The sequence below is a fragment of the Sebastes umbrosus genome, chromosome 8 (genome assembly GCF_015220745.1).
Source record: "Sebastes umbrosus isolate fSebUmb1 chromosome 8, fSebUmb1.pri, whole genome shotgun sequence".
Classification (NCBI taxonomy): domain Eukaryota; kingdom Metazoa; phylum Chordata; class Actinopteri; order Perciformes; family Sebastidae; genus Sebastes; species Sebastes umbrosus.
In genome coordinates, this window is record NC_051276.1 from 4,946,062 (window position 1) to 4,965,519 (window position 19,458).

General features: G+C 41.8%; 1 protein-coding gene across 15 annotated transcripts in view; it reads right to left on the bottom strand.

Moving 5' to 3' along the window:
• Positions 1–19,458, bottom strand: part of arvcfb (ARVCF delta catenin family member b) — a 302,038-nt gene that overhangs the window by 182,235 nt on the left and 100,345 nt on the right. For 12 of the 15 annotated variants that reach the window (XM_037778802.1, XM_037778805.1, XM_037778803.1 and 9 more), the window contains 3 exons: positions 10,237–10,332; positions 1,358–1,438; positions 141–361 (listed from right to left, as the gene is read on the bottom strand). In XM_037778802.1, the coding sequence (XP_037634730.1) occupies positions 141–332 (192 nt within the window). In that variant the 5' untranslated portion in view covers positions 333–361; positions 1,358–1,438; positions 10,237–10,332. The remainder of the gene's footprint in view (positions 1–140; positions 362–1,357; positions 1,439–10,236; positions 10,333–19,458) is intronic. The other 3 variants (XM_037778816.1, XM_037778818.1, XM_037778804.1) reach the window with 2 other exon arrangements.

Consider the following 19,458-nt stretch of genomic DNA (forward strand, 5'->3'; position numbering starts at 1 on the left):
TGACGGTGGAATGAGCTTGCTCAGATGGAAGGAGGGGACAGGAGTGTGACGCAGAGAGGCAGACACGTGGTAGCGCAAGTTGGTGGTTACAAATGACGTGGGGGGTGGGGGTGGTTGGCCAGCATGCTGGCATCATTTACCTGCATCACCACCTGCTGCCATGCCAGCGGTTGGCTGGTAGGGGTGTTGGGAGGCAGGTTGGCGCGCTCTAGCTGCAGCGTGACGTTGCGACGCTCCTCCTCGAGGGCTCGGGTCAGCTGCTCGAAACGCGCCTCCTGCTCTTTCACTGAGGCCATGATGCTGGCGGCCGAGCGAACGTCATAGTCCTCCATGTCCAGTGTTGAGTCGCGGTTGTACAGATCTTCCGTGGTGGGAAGGGAGGGAAGAGAAGGGAGGAGGGGGCACCAGGTCATTAAAGACACCCTGACCCAACAAGGCTGGGCTGGAGTGGCATCATCAGACGCTAAGTCAAATACAAGACTTACTTATTGGCCAAGATGGGACATTGATGATTCGGCGTGCAGCGCAAGCTTTAAATAATGAACAACAGACCAACATTGAAATGGAACAATTAGGATGGTTGACTGGATGACTGGGGAGGTAGGGTCACAGTACAGAGAGTCTATCTGTTACAGTCAAATCTGTTTAAGTTAGACTGTGCTTTCTTGAGCCAATACCCTGAAGGGACGAGCTCAAATTCTCCCCACAAAGGTTGACTGCACGGGGAAGCCTCTGATGCTCCGAGCCCAGCATAGCAAAGACGTTAATGAGGATGCTCTGCTGGGTGCCAATTATGTTTTTTTTTGCTTCCAGAAGTTTGAGCCTTTCTTGTAATTAAGACAACCCTGGCACCACTCGTACAATTCAATACAGTTTTGCTCACAGATTAGTGCAGCAAAATGGAAAGAAGCGATCCGCCAATTCCAAGTAGAACAAAGGGAATGAAACAGCACACTCACAAAAACAAAGACTCTTGTTTTTGGACATCCAAAAAAAGGTGGGAAGGAGTAATGTCACCTCTACAAATGAACAATCACAGCCAGCGTGGAGGAATGCCACCGTCATTGGACATAGTCATGCACACAGCCATAACGCAATCTGACACACAAGCACTGTTGCAGGCACGAATCCAACGCATGCAAGCTTCCACACAGCCACCCATACGGACACCGAGGCCTGCCACCACACACACACTGCCTATCATAAACAATCATGATTTCTAGATAAGTTGCAAGCCACAATGCGTATCACTGTCACACGCTCCCTGATATCCATAACTGATGGTGGCGAGATATCAAGGGGGTTGACGGCACAATAACAAATGGGGTTGGAAATACCAAGCCACAGCAATACAGACCTAGAAGATAAGCAGGCTTAGAGGTGTTAGAAAACAGACATCCCCCTCTCTAACAGAAGCAGAAGGATGAAGAACGGAGAGCTGGGAGAGAGGGGGAAAGAAAAACAAAGGGAAGACAAGAGAGAAAAGGCCAGAGGTTAAAACAGAAATGAAAAGCAACAAGCAACATATGCTTCCTCTGACTGGGTTGTATTTGACTTTATGGTAAACCCTAGTCTAATGAAACAGGTATTTTGGAAATTAGCACAGTATAGAATCTATGTACATTTCAAAATAAACAACCATAGTTAGATCTATTTCTTTAGATGTTTTCATGATTACTAAATACTCAAAGTGCATGTCTACTTCCAGGCTGGATTATCAAGGCAGCTACCCCAGGGCCATGGACCCCAAATCCCAAAGTTCACTGGGTGTCAGCTGCAGCCCTGTCGCACGAAAAGGCATATGAATGACACGATAATGTAACAAAGCAAACGTCTGCAATGAAAACGCCATTCTTGCTTTTGGCGTGTCATTTGTACGCCATGTAGTCTGTACTTATTGTAATGTAAATGTATCTGCATAAATATGCTACGCTCAGAGCTAGTGACGTAGAATAAAAAGTGAGAAATGGCGGGTGGGAGGGAGAGGTGGACGGGTCCAACAAACAGGACTTTCAACTGGGAGACCGGTGGGTTTGAGACGTTTTTTGTTTGTGACGTTTGTGACGTGTTTTCTGTACTTATGTTACGTTTTTTCTGTAAGTATTGTACTTAGTTTACGTACTTATTTCAAACCCAACCATGACGTTTTTCCTAAACTTAACTAAGTGGTTTTGTTGCCCCCCGCTGGTACTGCACCTTCATACACACATGTAATATTCACACCTCCGCGAAGCAAAACATGACACTGAAACACTATCCTCTAGTGGACAGGTGGCTCTATTACGCACTTCGGTGTGATAGCAGGTTGGTCAGTTGAGTAGTAATAATTTCATGAGTTGAATATTTGTTTGAGAATATTCACCACTAAGGACCCTCTCCTTTGCTGGGTTCTGCATTATCACCTATAATTCTGCAAACCTAACACCAGACAGAACGCTGAAATTGGATGATTCTGCAAAACTCTGGATTGTGTTTAATGGCAAAATTTTGTATTAAATTATGCCAACAGTGCATATATGGTGCACATTAAAAAATACATTTTGCATTTAATTTACGTCTGCGTTTTTAATTATTTATTTATTTATTTAATTTTTAATGGTGTTTATTTTGTCTTGTGTATGTTTGTATATTGATATAGTTATGTATCTTTTATGTTTCTTAAAAATCTTTGTTTGCATGTAGAGGATATGATACGTACTGCACAGAGAGGAAAGGAGCGGGGGCTCATAAATGCCACAGGGCCCCAGGCAGGTCTATTTTACGAAACATTTTACCTTACAAACAACGTTTTTCACAGATACAGCACAAGTGATGTGTCCTTTTAAATGCCGAAGAGACATAATGTTCTGGCCTTGGACCGGACTGCTCGATCAGAGGCTGAAATACACGTTTGTCAAGCAATCAGCCAAGAGAAAAATCACAACGCGGGGCCAACTTAGTCCGGTCAACAAAGTAACAATGTGGAGAGGATGAATCCTTGTGTACAAGATGTCTCAGGTACAGTATTGTGTGTAGGAATTAGGGCTTTAAAACATTAGTGTTAGGTGAGTGCTTTATTAGGTCAGAGGGGACCTATATATGCTTTTGTGCTTTTTCCCCTTTCCTTTAGTGTGTTATATAGTTTTTACGGCTGTCAAAGTTAACGCGATAATAAGGTGTTAACGCAGATTCATGTTAATGCCACTAATTTTAACAATCAATCTTTCTGAGGCTGTAGCAGGCTCAGTTTTAAAGCTAGTGTGAAGATATACTTGCATCATATGAAACTAAATGAGCTAAACCTAAAGAATCCATTGGTGCCAGCCATATCATACTAGCTTGTCGGGAAGGAGGCTAAATAACGCTCCAAACCTACGCTAAATTTTGGCCATTTTCAAAGGGGTCCCTTGACCTCTGACCTCAAGATATGTGAATGAAAATGGGTTCTATGGGTACCCACGAGTCTCCCCTTTACAGACATGCCCACTTTATGATACTCACATGCTGAGCGTTTCAGACAGAGGGTGAAAAGAGGTGCTGCAGCACAGCCGGTACGAGGAAAGTAAAACGTTTTTTTGGACATTAAAGAATGAAATCATGTTCTAGTATAAACCCAAAATACAAGTATATGCACCTGAAAATAAGCATAATAGGTCCTCTTTAAAAAGAGAAGGTACTTTACAAAAACACCTAGGAATGACATATGAGTCAGGGGACACATTATATCAAAGCATTTTGGGTATTTTCCAGCTGATCTTGCCACTGAAACAGACAGAGATTGAGGAGGGGCGGTTTGGCTCAGCAGGGGGATGATCAATGCAGATGCAACCATTAGAATCTTAAACAGGTCGGATTACAGAAACAGAGTGTGTGTGTGTCTGTGTGTGTCTATGTGTGTGTGTGCATACGCAGGATTCATTCTTCACTACAGGACCCGGCGAGTGTGAGGCCCTTATTCCCTTTGAAGCACACAATCCCTCTTTGATGTTTGTTGCGCGCTGATCATTTATTTATCTGGAGCGGAGTCTCGACTGACACGACTCTTCCTTCACTCTTCCTCGCAAAGCAACGCACGCTGAGCGAGGAGTCTGTGTTTTCAAAGTTAAACTCCATGTGAATGAAAGAAAAGGTTCCTTTGGTTAAATTACCTCTGTATGGGGGAACATGATCTCTCATTACATAGCCAGCTTTTTTCATTCTCAAATCAGGAATCTGCCATTTTGAAACATTGTTCCCCCTTAAAATATGTCTGACTGAGTTTACAGTCATCAGCTGTTAACTTCAGAATGGAAACTGGGTAATGAATACTTGCAAAAATAGCATGCTTGTCTATTTTCAAAGCTATCCACTACTTGAGATAACCGACAGCAATAGATGCTGATTGGGCATACTTGATGACAGAGTCTAATGATTCACACCCCCTGAGGGTTGGGGGGCAACGCAGATATTGCTTCCTGAGTCGTAAAGGGAATAATATGGCCGGCATGTCAGCTACGCCCCCACAGCTTATCATTAAACAGCAACTTCTGGGCCTACTTAAAATAGCACAGGGAGGGGCATCTGAAGAATTCCCCTCTGCCACCATGACAGCCCTGTTTTCAGTTGAACAGATGTTTGCTAATGGCCTGCGTCAGAAGGGATAAAAACACGGCCAAGGTCTGCACGTTTAACCCCATCCTCAATTACACACGCCCTACTTAGTCTCGGCTTTATGTGATGGAAACATATCAGAACTCCAAGGGCAGGAGAGTCATTGGCGGATGCCACATTAGGGAAGTTTATGAGCGGAGGGGATGATCACTAATCAAAGAGATGCGATTTAAAAAAAAAAGAAAAGGGAACTGTTTGATTAATTCCACAAAGGGAAGTGATTTGACTACTCTTAACGCGTAAACATCTTTAATTAAAAGGAAAAAAACAGGCTCATATTCCATGTGTGGAGTCGACGCTGCGCCTCACTATAGCAGCTTCAGTCGCGCTGTTTGCAAGGCTTTTATGCACTTCAGCACAAACCCTCAGCTCTAAAAATAGCCCAGTAATAAATATATCCACACACACACACACGCACGCGGCCACAATTTTTGAGCGTGGATCGGCAGATGAGATGCAGCGTTCGCTCACTTCAAAGGCTTGCTGGAAAATCCAGTAATAAATCCGTGGCACCTTATTCACCAGGTCCGTTGGACTCCCCTGAAACAAATCTTCCAATGACAAGGCTCCTCTGCCATCATATCCCTCTCTGTAGTAAACTGGCACACATTTAAGTGATGTTATTCTCAACAACAGCTTTAAATGAGCCAGCAGCTAGAGGTCTGGTTGTCTCACTATATGACACCACAACTAAATCACAAAAATAGGGCTGCGAGGGAGAACAGTATCCTGAACTGAAATCTTGGTGATTCCTCCGTTGCCAAGATGAAATTCTTGTTTTGTGTATATGGAAACTTTTCTCCCTTGATCAGAATGCAAGCACTCTGACCAGAGCAAGATGGGATGACCGACATTTGATCTTTTGCCTCTCTTGTGGTGCCCCTCTGGTGAAAAGCATCCCAAACAGGGCCGGTTGGTATGAGTCTGTGGTGTGCAGTCGACTGACATTATACAACCAGATTTATGGCTGTTACCTCTCGCTGCCTTTCAGTAGTCACAGTACTCACAGTTCAGGCTTACAGCCTTGCAGTAGTTATGAATGAATATTAGGGCTGTCAAAGTTAACGCGATAACTTTGTTCACACAAATTCGTTTTAATGCCACTAATTTCTTTAACGCGTAAACGCAACTAGCAATTTTTAGGTTGTAGCGGGCTCAGTTTTAAAGCTAGAGTGAAGATACTAGCATCATATGAAACTATAAAGTCTAAGGAATCTGTTGGTACCAACCATGTCATACTAGCTTGTAGCAAACAAAATTTTGGCAAGGAAAAACTGTCATGGCCATTTTAAAAAGGGTCCCTTGACCTCTGACCTCAAGATATGTGACTGAAAATGGGTTCTATGGGTACCCACTAGTCTCCCCTTTACAGACATGCCCACTTTATGATAATCACATGCAGTTTTGGGGCAAGTCATAGTCAAGTCAGCACACTGACACAGCTGTTGTTGCCTGTTGGGCTACAGTTTGCCATGTTATGATTTGAGCATATTGTTTTATGCTAAATGCAGTACCTGTGAGGGTTTCTGGACAATATTTCTCATTGTTTTTCTAATAATAAACATATACATACATTTGCATAAAGCGAGCATAGAGTATTAAATACTTGACAAATAACAACAGCAAATCTCATCCCCTCCTTGCACTGCGACATCGCTCGTAATAAATCTAGACAATATTTCGCGCTTAATTCGCCAGAATTCGCTCGCTCGCTGTATGTTTGGAAGAGGTGTTAGTTCCCCTTCATGCGTTGCAGCCTATGGGTCGCTTGTGAGTTTAAGGAGAGTCAAATGAGGCGGTACTCTGCAAAGAAAGCCATACTGTACATGTCAATAATTAGATCATAAAGCAAATAGTTAATCATTTTGGGAAATAAGATAATTTGCCAAGAGTTAGATTGATACCACTGTCATGTCTGTACGCTAAATATAAAGCTATGGTCAACAGTCAATTAGGTTATCTTAAACAGCTAGGCTAGGTCTGTCTGGAGGTAACAAAATTTGCCATTTATTAAATTACCGTTTATGGCTATACGAGGGGCAATGCACCAGACTATTTCTTTGCAGCACGCAGTGACTACAGATCAATCAAACAAGACATAACATGTTTAGTGCGTCACATGTGCTGGTGAGTAGATTATGTCACCTTTGAATGGAGCCAAGTTATCTTTTTCCAGTCTTTATGCTAAGAAAAAATACCTACTTGCGATTATTTTGACTGATATTGCAATTGCGATATGATTGGCGATATTAGAGGGAATTATCATTTTTACATCATTATTCTCATTTTCATTAAAACACATTTAAATGATTATGGTGTGGTTTTCTGTACCAAACAAAGACGTTTTCTTAAGCCTGTAGAATATGATGTGTAAGTCAGGACATCTCTGCAGCACGACAATATTTAATATAAACTGGTATTTTGGCACACATTTTGCCTCCTGTGATTTGAAAATTGCAGTAGGCCATATTGCAACTTCGATAAAATTTCAATTAACTCTTCAGCCTCATACGTTCCCCTGCTGTTGACTGTAGCTTCATATATGAGAGTGGTATCGACATTCTCCTCCAACTCTCAACAAGAGAGCCAATAAGCATATTTCCCAAAATGAAAACTATTGCTTAGACTTTTATCTTATATCAGGAATCAAAGCAGAGACAAAGGAGGACTACAGCCACTGAGGAGGCCGCCCAGAGCAGAAGCACCGTGTGGCGCGTGTCTTGAGGGGTTTGAGTACGGGGTTATTAGGGGGATGGGGGAACAGATTGGGAGGGAAAGGATGAAGATAATTGAGCGTGACCATCAGTGCCCAATATTGAGTTAGAAACATTCACCTGATTAGGGACTAGGTGGGTGGAGGGGTCCTTCCTTCCCCCCTCGCCGCCAATTTGCCCCTTTCCAGAGACTGTAATTGGAGCTCAAATTAATTCCTTGTCTAAACCCATCATATGCCCATCTGAGGATGCGGCTCTCAGTGGCACAGTTGAGTACTTAAAAACACCTGCTCCTCTACCTACTGCGTGTGTGGAAGCGGTGGTGGGAGCAGTCTTCAATCTAGCCGCCTTGTTGGCTGTTGATGATAATACATTCACACAGTCAGAGGGTAAATTGGTGATATTAGGGGGTGTCGCTCTGCCTTAATCTGCCGTTTCAGAGCCAGTAATTTCAGGCTCTTAAGAGAATACGTCAAAGCTCTTATGGGGAGTGACTGACAGTTGAGTGATTCATCATAGTGACAATCTGGTGTGTTGGGATTTTCTGCTCACAAACAGCAAGTTGGAAGTTTTGTGACTCTTTAAAAGCGCTACTCAAGAACATGAAAGCCAGTTTGTATGCCATAAAACACGATGCACAATTTATGGCAGCTTTACCAGAGAGCATTAGCTAACATCGTATCATATTCGGCAGGCTACCATGTAATGAATGGTTGCTGGAAAATGATTGTCATTTCCAATAAATACTTGATATTCTAAGCAGCACTGGACTGTAAGGGGAAAAGGAGGAAAAGCAGAGCTAGACATGATGGCTGATGCTGCATGCTAACTCTGTCATGGACAGGAAACGTATTGCGGTAACGTGCAGTGAAGTCAGACGTCGCTCGCTTCTCCGTGGTCAAGTCAGCCAACGCTACAACTGTTGAGCACCCATATACTGACATTTATGTTAAATGCATTCAAACGGCCCCGATGGAGCTGACCATGGATGTATAAAGAGAACGGAGTTGACGGGAGAGCTAGAGAAGGACTTGGCGAAGTTAGTGGAAGTATACACGTGTGACTAAGTCCGGTTTTCAAAATAAGGTTTTAACAAAGGGAACTTTATATACAAAATACATACTGTATATAGAAATAAGATTGACTGGATTATATTCACCAGAAGTATAAAACATTACGTGTCAATTCAAAACAACATAGCACTAATTAGTGAGGGAAATGTCTTTATTCTTTGATTTTTGGGTTGCTGGGAAAAATGTAATAAATAATACCTGACAATGACTGATATATTTGACTTCAGGACATCTCAGACTACATACTGTACATGCTGAAAATCAAACATTTTTACTGTATCAATTTAGATATCGCCAAAGTAAAAGTCCCCTAGAAGTGCATGATTTGACTTTTTCCCATGGTCTAGTGTACAAAAATGTTAACATATAAGGCAATAAATTGTAATATCAAATCGCAATACTTAAAGATCAAAATACGAATCGGCACCCAAATATCGGGATAGTATCGAATCGGGAGATAAGTGTATCGTCTCGGCCCTACTGGACTGATAGGATGCAACACATAATAAAAGAAGTGCGCTGTCACCAGGAATGAACCTCCCTTCCAATTTAGGATTCCAGCCGTTGTTGCTTTGAGGAACATTAAAGTGAGCGTTAATTCCCAGAGGGGTATATTGCTGAGTGATGCCAGGATAAGCAAAGCTTAGTGAGTGGTGTGTGGAGTCCATAGCTGATCACTTCCACAGCTACAAAAGAAATATAGCTGTTGTTTACCCTCCGTATTTTATTTCATCCTTTTTCTTTGAACCGCCTCGCTGTGTGGAGGATTTCAGTCCGGAAAACACTGACGGAGACACACACATACACACAACTACATACATAACATACTTTTACATGCAAATACATGTCTTTGTTAGTCTCTTTGAAGAGATGGAACAGTCCATTAAGACTAATAGATACTCATATACTTCACCATTACAGAAACATGCTACAGAATACTATATGGGACGTGCCAAGCTTCTGCAAACAGCAGTCTGTTCTAAATGCCTTCTCTTCCTTTTGAAATTTTAACATTGCATTACATTCGAAGGTTTTACCCCACTTCTTGATCACGGACTATAGAATACGCTTCAGTTCATACGTTATAAGCAGCCAACAGTAAGAAAGTCAAGTAGCATTTAGATATTTATGAGATAAAAGTCGGTTCTTGATTGTGAGAAGATGATTAAAGAAGCAACAAAGAGATGACTTTGAAAATGCTAAAAGCAAAACTTGGATAGACATTATTATATAATAGTCACTATTTCTATATATACTGTAACATACTCTCTGTTCTACTTCTTAAAGAGAGAAAAGAGTGTCTCCAAGTTTAAAGTAAAGCAAAGGTATGCAAAAAAAGAGCAACTCTTTTGCAGCACATCCAAATTGAATTATGGGACTCAGGTTGTATCTTCAACAGGTGAGAGACTTCAAACACACAATTACACAGTTGAGTCTGTCTTTAGAAAGTGGACCAGAACAAACGTCCTCTCCTGTTCAGCTCTAAAACACACTACTAAAAACTGTGAAGAGAACTAAGGCCGCTTTACCTCTACCTGAGCTGATTCAACTGTGAGAATTATTAAAATCAGAGCACATTTCCTGGAGGAAAAAAAAAAGCTCCTGAATGTATTGAAATCATACAAGGCACCTCGGCGACAAAGTGAAGTGAAGTGAAGTAAAGAGGAGAAGCTCCCTCGAGGAGAGATGACAGAGAAAGTGAAGTCTTGGATTTGCAAATCAAAAAAAAAAAAAACTGTCAGGAAATGTAATTACTGCAATGATGAGCTGAACAAAGTGATTAAAGGAGGCCGGAGGTGGAGAGAGAAAGGCGGGTGTACCTTTGATGTCGGTGAGTGCCGTCAGACCACAAGTAGAATGAGGACAGGCGTAGCTCTGTTAGAGTTAACTCGTTTGTTCAGTCCACCAGGGGAGATCTGTGGAAAGAAAAACAAGGACATAAGGATTCAGGCAACCTGCTGACAGTGCTTTGTTAATATAGGGCTCTTATGTAATACAAACACAGCTATATAGTATAGTGGGTTCACAACTGTAATCTGCTGCTGGTGCTCTACTCTCAACCATAGCATCCTCTCATTAGCTGTTGGTAATGCTTCATCCTCTGCTGCCAATCACTGGTGGTGTACCACCCGGATCCGTTTTAGGTCCACTACTGCTTTTGGTTTAAATGCATTACAAGCATGTCGACTCTGGACCGACTCACTTTTGGTACTAGGTACATTTCTAGTCAATATTTAATCGCGATTAAAATGAACCTTAAAGGGAAATTTGTCAAATATTTAATACTCTTATCAACATGGGAGTGGACAAATATGCTTGCTTTATGCAAATGTATGTATATATTTATTATTGGAAATCAATTAACATCACAAAACAATGACAGATATTGTCCAGAAACCCTCACAGGTACTGCATTTAGCATAAAAAATATGCTCAAATCATAACATGGCAAACTGCAGCCCAACAGCAACAACATCTGTCAGTGTGTCAGTGTGCTGACTTGACTATGACTTGCCCCAAACTGCATGTGATTATCATAAAGTGGGCATGTCTGTAAAGGGGAAGCTCGTGGGTACCCAGAGAACCCATTTTCTTTTTAATTCACATATCTTGAGGTCAGAGGTCAAGGGACCCAATTTGAAAATGGCCATGACAGTTTTTCCTCGCTAAAATTTTGCATAAGTTTGGAGCGTTATTTAGCCTCCTTCGTGGCAAACTGGCATGACATGGTTGGTACCAATCGATTCCTTCGATTTTATAGTATCATATGGTGCTAGTATCTTCACTCTAGATTGGTCATGTTCAAGTTCTCTCATGATTCTAGTTGGTCCAAAATGTGGCAGCAAGGATCTTAACGATTCAAGGAAACGTGATCACACCACCCCTAATTCATCCACCCTTCATTGGCTACAAATTACATTACAGAATTGATTTCAAAATTTTACTAATTACGTTAAAGATTAAGCCCCAAAAATACATCTGTGAACTCCTGACCCCTTATGAACCGGACAGCCTTCGCTGTAAAGGAACTTAGGCTTGCTACATGCATATTTTCCAGACAGGCATTTTCATGTGGTGTTGGCTGATGTCCAAAAACATTCACTCAATATTTCTCCAGACATTAATATTCTCCAAGGAAACCCAGGATAATTATACAAATATGCAATTATATGCAACAAGAGATACAACAGCTATTACTGCTGCTGCAGTAATACGAATAATTTCAGGCTAGGAGCTTCACATAAAGAACAAGTCTACTTATCAATTCTTCTTGTCTGGCCAATATTTGATTATTAATAATGAGGCAACACTTACTCGATATTTTCAACAAACCAATATGTCAGCCTGACCTTAGTATTCACACAGCACCGCCTCAGAAATATAGACATCACAGGCACACACGACGAAAGAGACCAGTGTCCAATACTTCAGCGCAAATTGGTTTTGATGCTTCATACCATGGGATGAATCGTTCTGCCATACACACCAACCTGTCCAGTGGCTCTGCCGCCTTTGATGACTGAAGAAACAAAAGCCTGGCAGCAAAACCGCCGGATCGACTGCACCCCTTGAAGGTGTCACTGATGATGAAATCAAACGCGCCCTTATGCACGCTTCCCCAACTTTCATTTCGAGACTATGGGTGTTTAATAGGATGTAATGGTTCCTTAAAAATTGCCTCATACTTCAAGCACTTCGCTCTGGTGGAATATTTATTTAAAAAACTACAATTCCCAAAATGAGTTCAACAGCAGTTCATTTCAAATTGTGAGTTGTTGTGCACAGATGGAACTGCGGTTCAGACGGATTCTTGATTGAATGTTTTTAAGAGCAAAAGTTACTTGAGTAGATGAAATGTGAATATTTATTGTATTTTTAACATCATAATTTTTTACATTTATATCACAGTTTTTCCTTTACTAAGACAACATCCTTGTGAAAACTTAAAGCAGCAGTAGGTAGGATTGGAGCAAATATGATTAAAAAAAGTTGTTTTTATAAAACGGTCACTATATCCTGACAGTAGTGCATGAGACAGGTAATCTGAAAACAATCATGTGCCTCTGTGTCCTCCGGTGCTTCTAATGGCATCTGCAAGATTTCAGAGACCGGAGGAAAACAACCAATCAGAGCCGAGCTCAAGCCTTTCCGTCTCTGAGCAGCTGTCAATCACTCGTGAAACGAGCAGCGCTGATCAATGAATCAATATTCTGTTACTGTAATGCCTATTTCTCTCCTCAAATGTTTTCACTCACACACCGCGCTCATTCTCGCTCGCGCCACTTCTCACGTGCATGCACGCACACTCCACACTGCAGAAGAGTTAGTTTAGCTCTGAGAATATCTAGTGAATGTACAGTGGACGTTTGTGAAGAAATAACTGCTGCAGCTCCTCCAGACCAACAGAGGTTTCCCGTGTCTTGTGAAGTGACGGGGCTCCGCAGCGAGAAACGTTATCGCCTCCGACCAAAACTCCGGTGTCTCCCCTGTTCCCTCCGGCCGCGGTCGGGAGGCTGAAGCAGGAAAACAGTATCGGCATTGATTCATGGAGAGACCTTCGTCTGGTCAGCTAACATTACTGCTAAGCAGCTGAAATATAGAGTGATATTGTGGTTTTATCTGACGTGTGTCGCCTCACTGTTTTGATCGATGCTCGTTCATGTCTATGTAGAGCGAGCACAAGCGCGACAGGACGCTGACTTTCGTTGACTTAACAGCCACAGGAGTCGCTGTTAACAAGCAATTTCTGATTCTTACAAAGAGTCCCTTTAAAGAAGCAAATATTGCCAACTGATTTTAAACTGCATGAATTTGTGCTTAAAATCAGAAACATGAACCACTGCTTTAAGTTTTAATTTACAGTCAGCTCTCCACATGAGCATCTCCAGATGCTGCTCTGTCTTCAGGCCAAATATGCATCACAGAGTAGTGAAGCCCTGCGATGTTTCATTAACTATGATCAGAAGACACCCACAGTGAGTTAGAAAATAAAATCAATACAAAGCCAACTTTCCTCTCCAGGATTTAGCTGGCTCTGGGATTAGAATATCTCTCCCCCTCTCTGGGGATTCCAGGCTGTGTTCACTTCAAGGACAGATAGGCTCTGAGCACCTTGGATTTCTGGTACAAACATCAAAGGTGAAGCTAAGCCCAGCCGCATTAGCTATCACCTCGTCTCTCTCTGTCTCCGGCTCTGGACGAGTCCTTACATCGCTCCTGAATGGGGATTATCTCGCCGCGCGGTCACAGCTCACCGCGGCACTTTGATTAATACACATTTTATTCTACTTAATGTGACGCAATGCTCTTGTAAGTGAGTTTTTCCTTTGGTTTGACGCGACAGTGGCACGACGAGCTGGTTTGGGAGTGGTGAGATTGTCAGAGATGATGAGAAATGAATGAATAATGCTCCAGCCAACCCTCAGCTAATGGCACTTAACCTCCCAGCTGATCCCGTGGAGCTGATCAGAGGTCAATAGCGGGAGACCGTGATGATTGTGGGTGGCAGTCGAGGGTTCCTGTGGCTAAAGAGGTGTTGGTAAATGGCCAAATCTGACACAGAGCTGCTGACACATTGCTCAAGTATTGGAGGTCATAATGCTTCAGAGACCTTTGTCGGGCAGCTCTGAGGAGTAAGATGTGGATAACAAGCCACTGTCGTAAAGAATGTTCAACAAAGCATTTCCGTGGGTAAATGAAAATATAAAAAAATCAGTGGCCTGCCTCAAGCTGATAGAATGTCATACTCCCAATACCCACAACCAATCAGGGTTATTTACACAGCACCCAGTCAGATACAATCTCTCTGCTCTTGGTTCTGTGTTGACAATCTTCACCGCTGCCCCTGATGCCACGTCGTCATTTGACAGGAATAACTGCAGAGCCCTCATGCAATATTTGCGCCTCATATCAGCGCCTGATACCTCACCTGCTGCGCATTATGCAGACAATTGCATATTCTATCAAGACTTGTCCCCCTTCAACCCACGTCGTTTGGAGAGCGCCCCAGTGTAATTCTGTGATTAATAATGAATGCAGAGTGAGGGTTAGCTCGCTGACTGACTGAAGGGCTGGCTGGCTGTCTGGGGAAAGCTACACTGATGAAGGTCTTTCCTCAGCTGTCAGTGCCTCGGCACACTCACACAGAAGAACTGCAGTCACATATGAATGACCAAGTGGATAAGCAGACATTGCTCGTGTGCGTCAGTGCATGCATAAAGGTGTCATTTCATACGTCCTGAGTGTATACAGGTCTCCATAAAATTACGTTCCCATACAACGAATCTGCATTGTCAATTATGTTTAGAGGGAAACGTATTTTCTCCAAGATTATGGTTGTTTTTGACATATCACAAATAAGTTTCTTATAGATGGATGGATGGATGGATGGATGGATGGATGGATTGGTCAAAAAAATACACCATTTTCACCAAGGAGGCTGTTATATGTCCCGTATGATATGAAAGGTCAACATTGACTTATTTTAACATTACTTTAAACATTTAATGTCACATGCGAGGGCTGTCAATCGATTAAAATATTTAATTGGGATTAATCGCACGATTATCCATAGTAGTTAATCGTAGTCAACATGATTTATCTGTTCAAAATGTACCTTAAAGGGGGATTTGTCAAGTATTTAATACTGTTATCAACATGGGAGTGGGCAAATATGCTTTCTTTATGCAAATGTATATATTTATTATTGGAAATCAATTAACAACACAAAACAATGACAAATATTGTCCAGAAACCCTCACAGGTACTGCATTTAGCATAAAAAATATGCTCAAATCATAACATGGCAAACTCTATCCCAACAGGCAACAACAGCTGTCAGTGTGTCAAAGAAAAAAAAAAACTGCCAAGCGTGCAGGAGAACTACGGTGTAGTGTGCTGACTTGACTATGACTTGCCCCAAACTGCATATGATTATCATAAAGTGGGCATGTCTGTAAAGGGGAGACTCGTGGGTACCCATAGAACCCATTTTCATTCACATATCTTGAGGTCAGAGGTCAAGGGACCACTTTGAATATGGCCATGCCAGTTTTTCCTCGCCAAAATTTCTCGTAATTCACATCTCTGATAAACACAAGATTTAAAGTGAATCTCTTGTGTAACTCAGTTTTACAGATCTGTTGTTTAAATCAAATAATTGAGTAGTCGAAAAAATCATATGAGTGTTAGTTGAATAAGAATTTCTTTGGTCAAGGACAGCCCTTATGGGAACGTCATTTTTAGGAGACAGGGTTGATGCACGTTACCTGTGGATGCAGTGAGCAACCTCATTTTTTTGGGCAACTATGTAAATGAAATGCTAAATGTCAAAATTAAACTGTAAGTGGAAGCATTAATTATGTAAGACTACTGTACATGTGGATTAATTTCCCAACGAGTCCTCCAACCAAAATGACAAATCATGTTGTTTGACATGGCTTTCCAAAAGGACCCATACGGTGTTTCTGATCTAGTGTCAGCATGTCAGTGCCTTGGAAAACACAAACTGTATTACAAAATACTTTAATAAAATGATTCCCATGACCATTTTCTGATTTGCCACCTCTAAGAGTAGGGTTTTGTTAAAAGTTAGGCACATAAAACAACTTGGTTAAGCTTAGGGGAAGGTTGTGGTCATGGTGGTTAAAGAACTAGTTTGACATTTTGGAAAATATGTGAATTAGGGTTGTCGCGGTGAAGGAAATTCCCCTGTAGTGACAATTGTTTTTTTTTTACAAATTACTTCATTTATCCAGATGTTAATGCTATATAATTAAACTTTATTGTTAGTCTATTATTATGTATATTGTTGATTTTAAAAATAATTAAATAGAACACAAAAGGGCAAGCTGAGACACTTTGGTTGTGTCTGGTTGCTATGATACAGAATGTCCACAGAAGTAAAAATGTTGGCACAAGGTAAGGGAGTAAGGGAAGGCTGAAGTACGTAGGGAGAGAGGACGGACCCGCTGGTCTATGTGTATTAATGTCCCGTCCATTGTTGTTGTTGTTCAGCACTTGCAGCCTACATGTAGGATGTGACGGTTGGTCTTCGTGGTATTTGTACCGCCCCTTCTCTATTGTGATTGGATGGCTGGGTGAAAAGCGACAGTGACGAGCGCAGTGTTTTCCCAAAGTTGACATTTTTTGTCTCTCGGTGACCAGAAAAAAACACTAAACGTGTCGTGCAGCGCTCAGCACAGAATAGACACTCAGCACCTCGTCGCGCTACTGGCGAATTCTAAAAACAAAAAAAAACGTGACCATAGCGGTCGTGGCGGTTGCTTGCCATGCTCTGCAGTTGGCTTGTGAATCACCTCACCTGACTCTCTGCAAGAAAACAAATAAGCATATTTCCAAAAATGTCGAACTGACCCTATAAAAGAAACCACTGTTGAATTTTAGAAAATGGATTCAGAGTTGTGCTCAAAGGCTAGAGGGGCTGAAGGCATCTTCAGTATGTATACTACTAGCCTACCGAGCCATAATGAAGCCCCACTATGCACAACATAGTATTGTTGTGCCTCAGGTTTACATATGACTCATATTCCATGTCATCCATTCTCTCTCTTCTTGTTCTTTGTTCTTCTCTCCTATCTCTCCTCAGTATATAGTCTAATAAAACCAAAAAAGTTGCAACCTATTGCAACAGGACAGAATCCCCTGACGGCCCCGTATTTCCAGGTAATTGTTTGTCTGAAAGCAGAGCTAAGACACGTTGTACTGCAAATGGTCCTCCTGTGTGTGCAGGCTGTGTTTGCAGAGAGAGCAGCAGCTAATTGTATATTCCAAAAGAAAATTGCAGTCCATCATCATTAGTCCAGACAAAGAGGCAGGCTTGCGTCATACGAAAAAAGAAGAGTGGAGCGGGTCTTAGAACTCTGTGCACTCATCCTAGAGGGCTGACCTTGGCTAACGCTGCTTTCATTTCAGGCTGGAAGAAATGATTCTACCCTCATCAGAACTTACCGCCTCTCAGGATGTAAATAAAGAAAGCGTGATTGAAAAAAATGCCCTGGCAAAGAGAGAACAATCTCCTGCCAAAACAAAGTAACAGAGCTCGCTGAGAAGTTCGAAGGGGTACGAGGGGAAGGAGGAGAAACTGATTGGCTTGTTTGTTCTTTGGACTGTGCACAGTTTTAGGTTTTCTTACATATTTCAGCAGGTTACTTTGAATTTGTTACAGATTCATTACACGCAGACTGTGATCAGTAATGCAACCCACAAGCCACGGCCTTGATGTCATCACCTAATGATGACCATCCTGCCCCCGCTGCACTCCTTGACCTTGTGACTCTATAGCTGATAATAGATTCTCCAAAGAGAAAAAAATATTGATGTTATTCGTACCAATTGTCTTTTGAGAAAACTGTGAAACAAAAGAAACCCCCGTCTCTGTTTAGAGTAGAATCACATTCCACAGTGGTGCATGCAGCCTTGATTAAGCCAACCACAATGGTTTGAAAATGCCTGCAGAAAGCCATTAGCTTGTGAAATTGTTCAACTGAAGCCGGTCGTCTGGAGGTGGATATTTTTAAGTGAGGGAAACTGAGTTACAGATAGCCCGAAGGCCATTAATTGTGGCTTAACTTTTAACAGAGAATGATGTGAAGCTAGTGGCAGATTGGAGATTCAGTTATGCATCCTCTTGCTACTGTACTCGCTGAAAGAATGCAGTCTTGTCATATAATACCTCAGCACAAACTAGCCATACTAGCCTGCAGCTATTCAGGTAAACTAGTTAGTTAGCTTGCAACTTCCCACAATCATTGATACCGTGATAATCAGTGCTCCAAGTGGGCCATCTTACTTGTGTTATAGTTATGTCTAACTTCGGATGTTTATTTCTCACAAGCTGCCGGTTCTCTTCTCTGCTTTCTCCATATCAGGTTCTCTCTGCTCTTTTAGGGCAAACATTTCAGATGATGGCTGTGAGATGTGTAAATAATAAAATAATCATTTAACTAGTGATAATAATGGTCAAAAATTATGTAAAATTGCATAATTTTAAGTAAAAAACCTTCACATTTTCTTGGGGGAGGATCCCCAAACCCAATATCTCCTAGTAGCGGGCGGCTATGGCTCAGAGGTTAGAGCATACCCGGTTCCTCCGGTCACATGCCGATGCGATGTGTCTTGAGCAAGACACTTAACCCTAAATTGCTCCCGAAGGCTGAGCCATCGGTGGGTGTAAATGAGTATTTAGATTAAATCCTGATGGGGCAAAGTTGGCACCTTGCATGGCAGCCTCTGCCATCAGTGTATGAATGTGTGTGTGAATGGGTGAATGCTGACATGTAGCGTAAAGTGCTTTGAGTGGTCGGAAGACTAAAAAAGCGCTATATAAATGCAAATCCATTTACCATTTAGTATCTTTTATTCACTGTAGAAATTCAGAATGTGTCTCTTTATCCTGCTGCATAATAAGTAGGAGCATCCTGACTGGGACACTGCTCCTAAAACCTGAATGATACCCGACTATAGGCTACAAATAACACAGGAAAGCACTTTAACTATTAACACTATGGGCAAATATACAAATAACCCCATAATGTTCCAGTTGGTTTATTATTGGAGTATTATAGGCCTACTATAGAAGATGCATGGCCCAAGTTTAATAATATAACAATAAAACCACAGATGATTATGACTGACACAGTATAACGCGCTTAAAGAAATAATGAATAAATAGGAATAAGTTGCAAGAGATTGCTGATACCGGCTGATACACACGCCAACATGTGAATAAGAGAGTACTGGCACTTATTATTTTCCACTTCAAGCACTGATGATAATGCATGAACAGGGGAAAAACAGTGACTTCTTTGCTATTCAACTTTGTCAATTAGCTCTCAGTTAAATTGTGATGTTTCTTTGGCCACACCCACTGAGGTTTAACTCAGCCAATGAGGTTACTGTCTCGAGAGCAGCTGGAGAGTGATGAATGTTGGCATTATTTCGCTATATAAAGTCAATTACATGTGATGTTACACAGTCCATTTCACCCATTAACCGTCTGCAAGCCCTCAATTAAACTTACA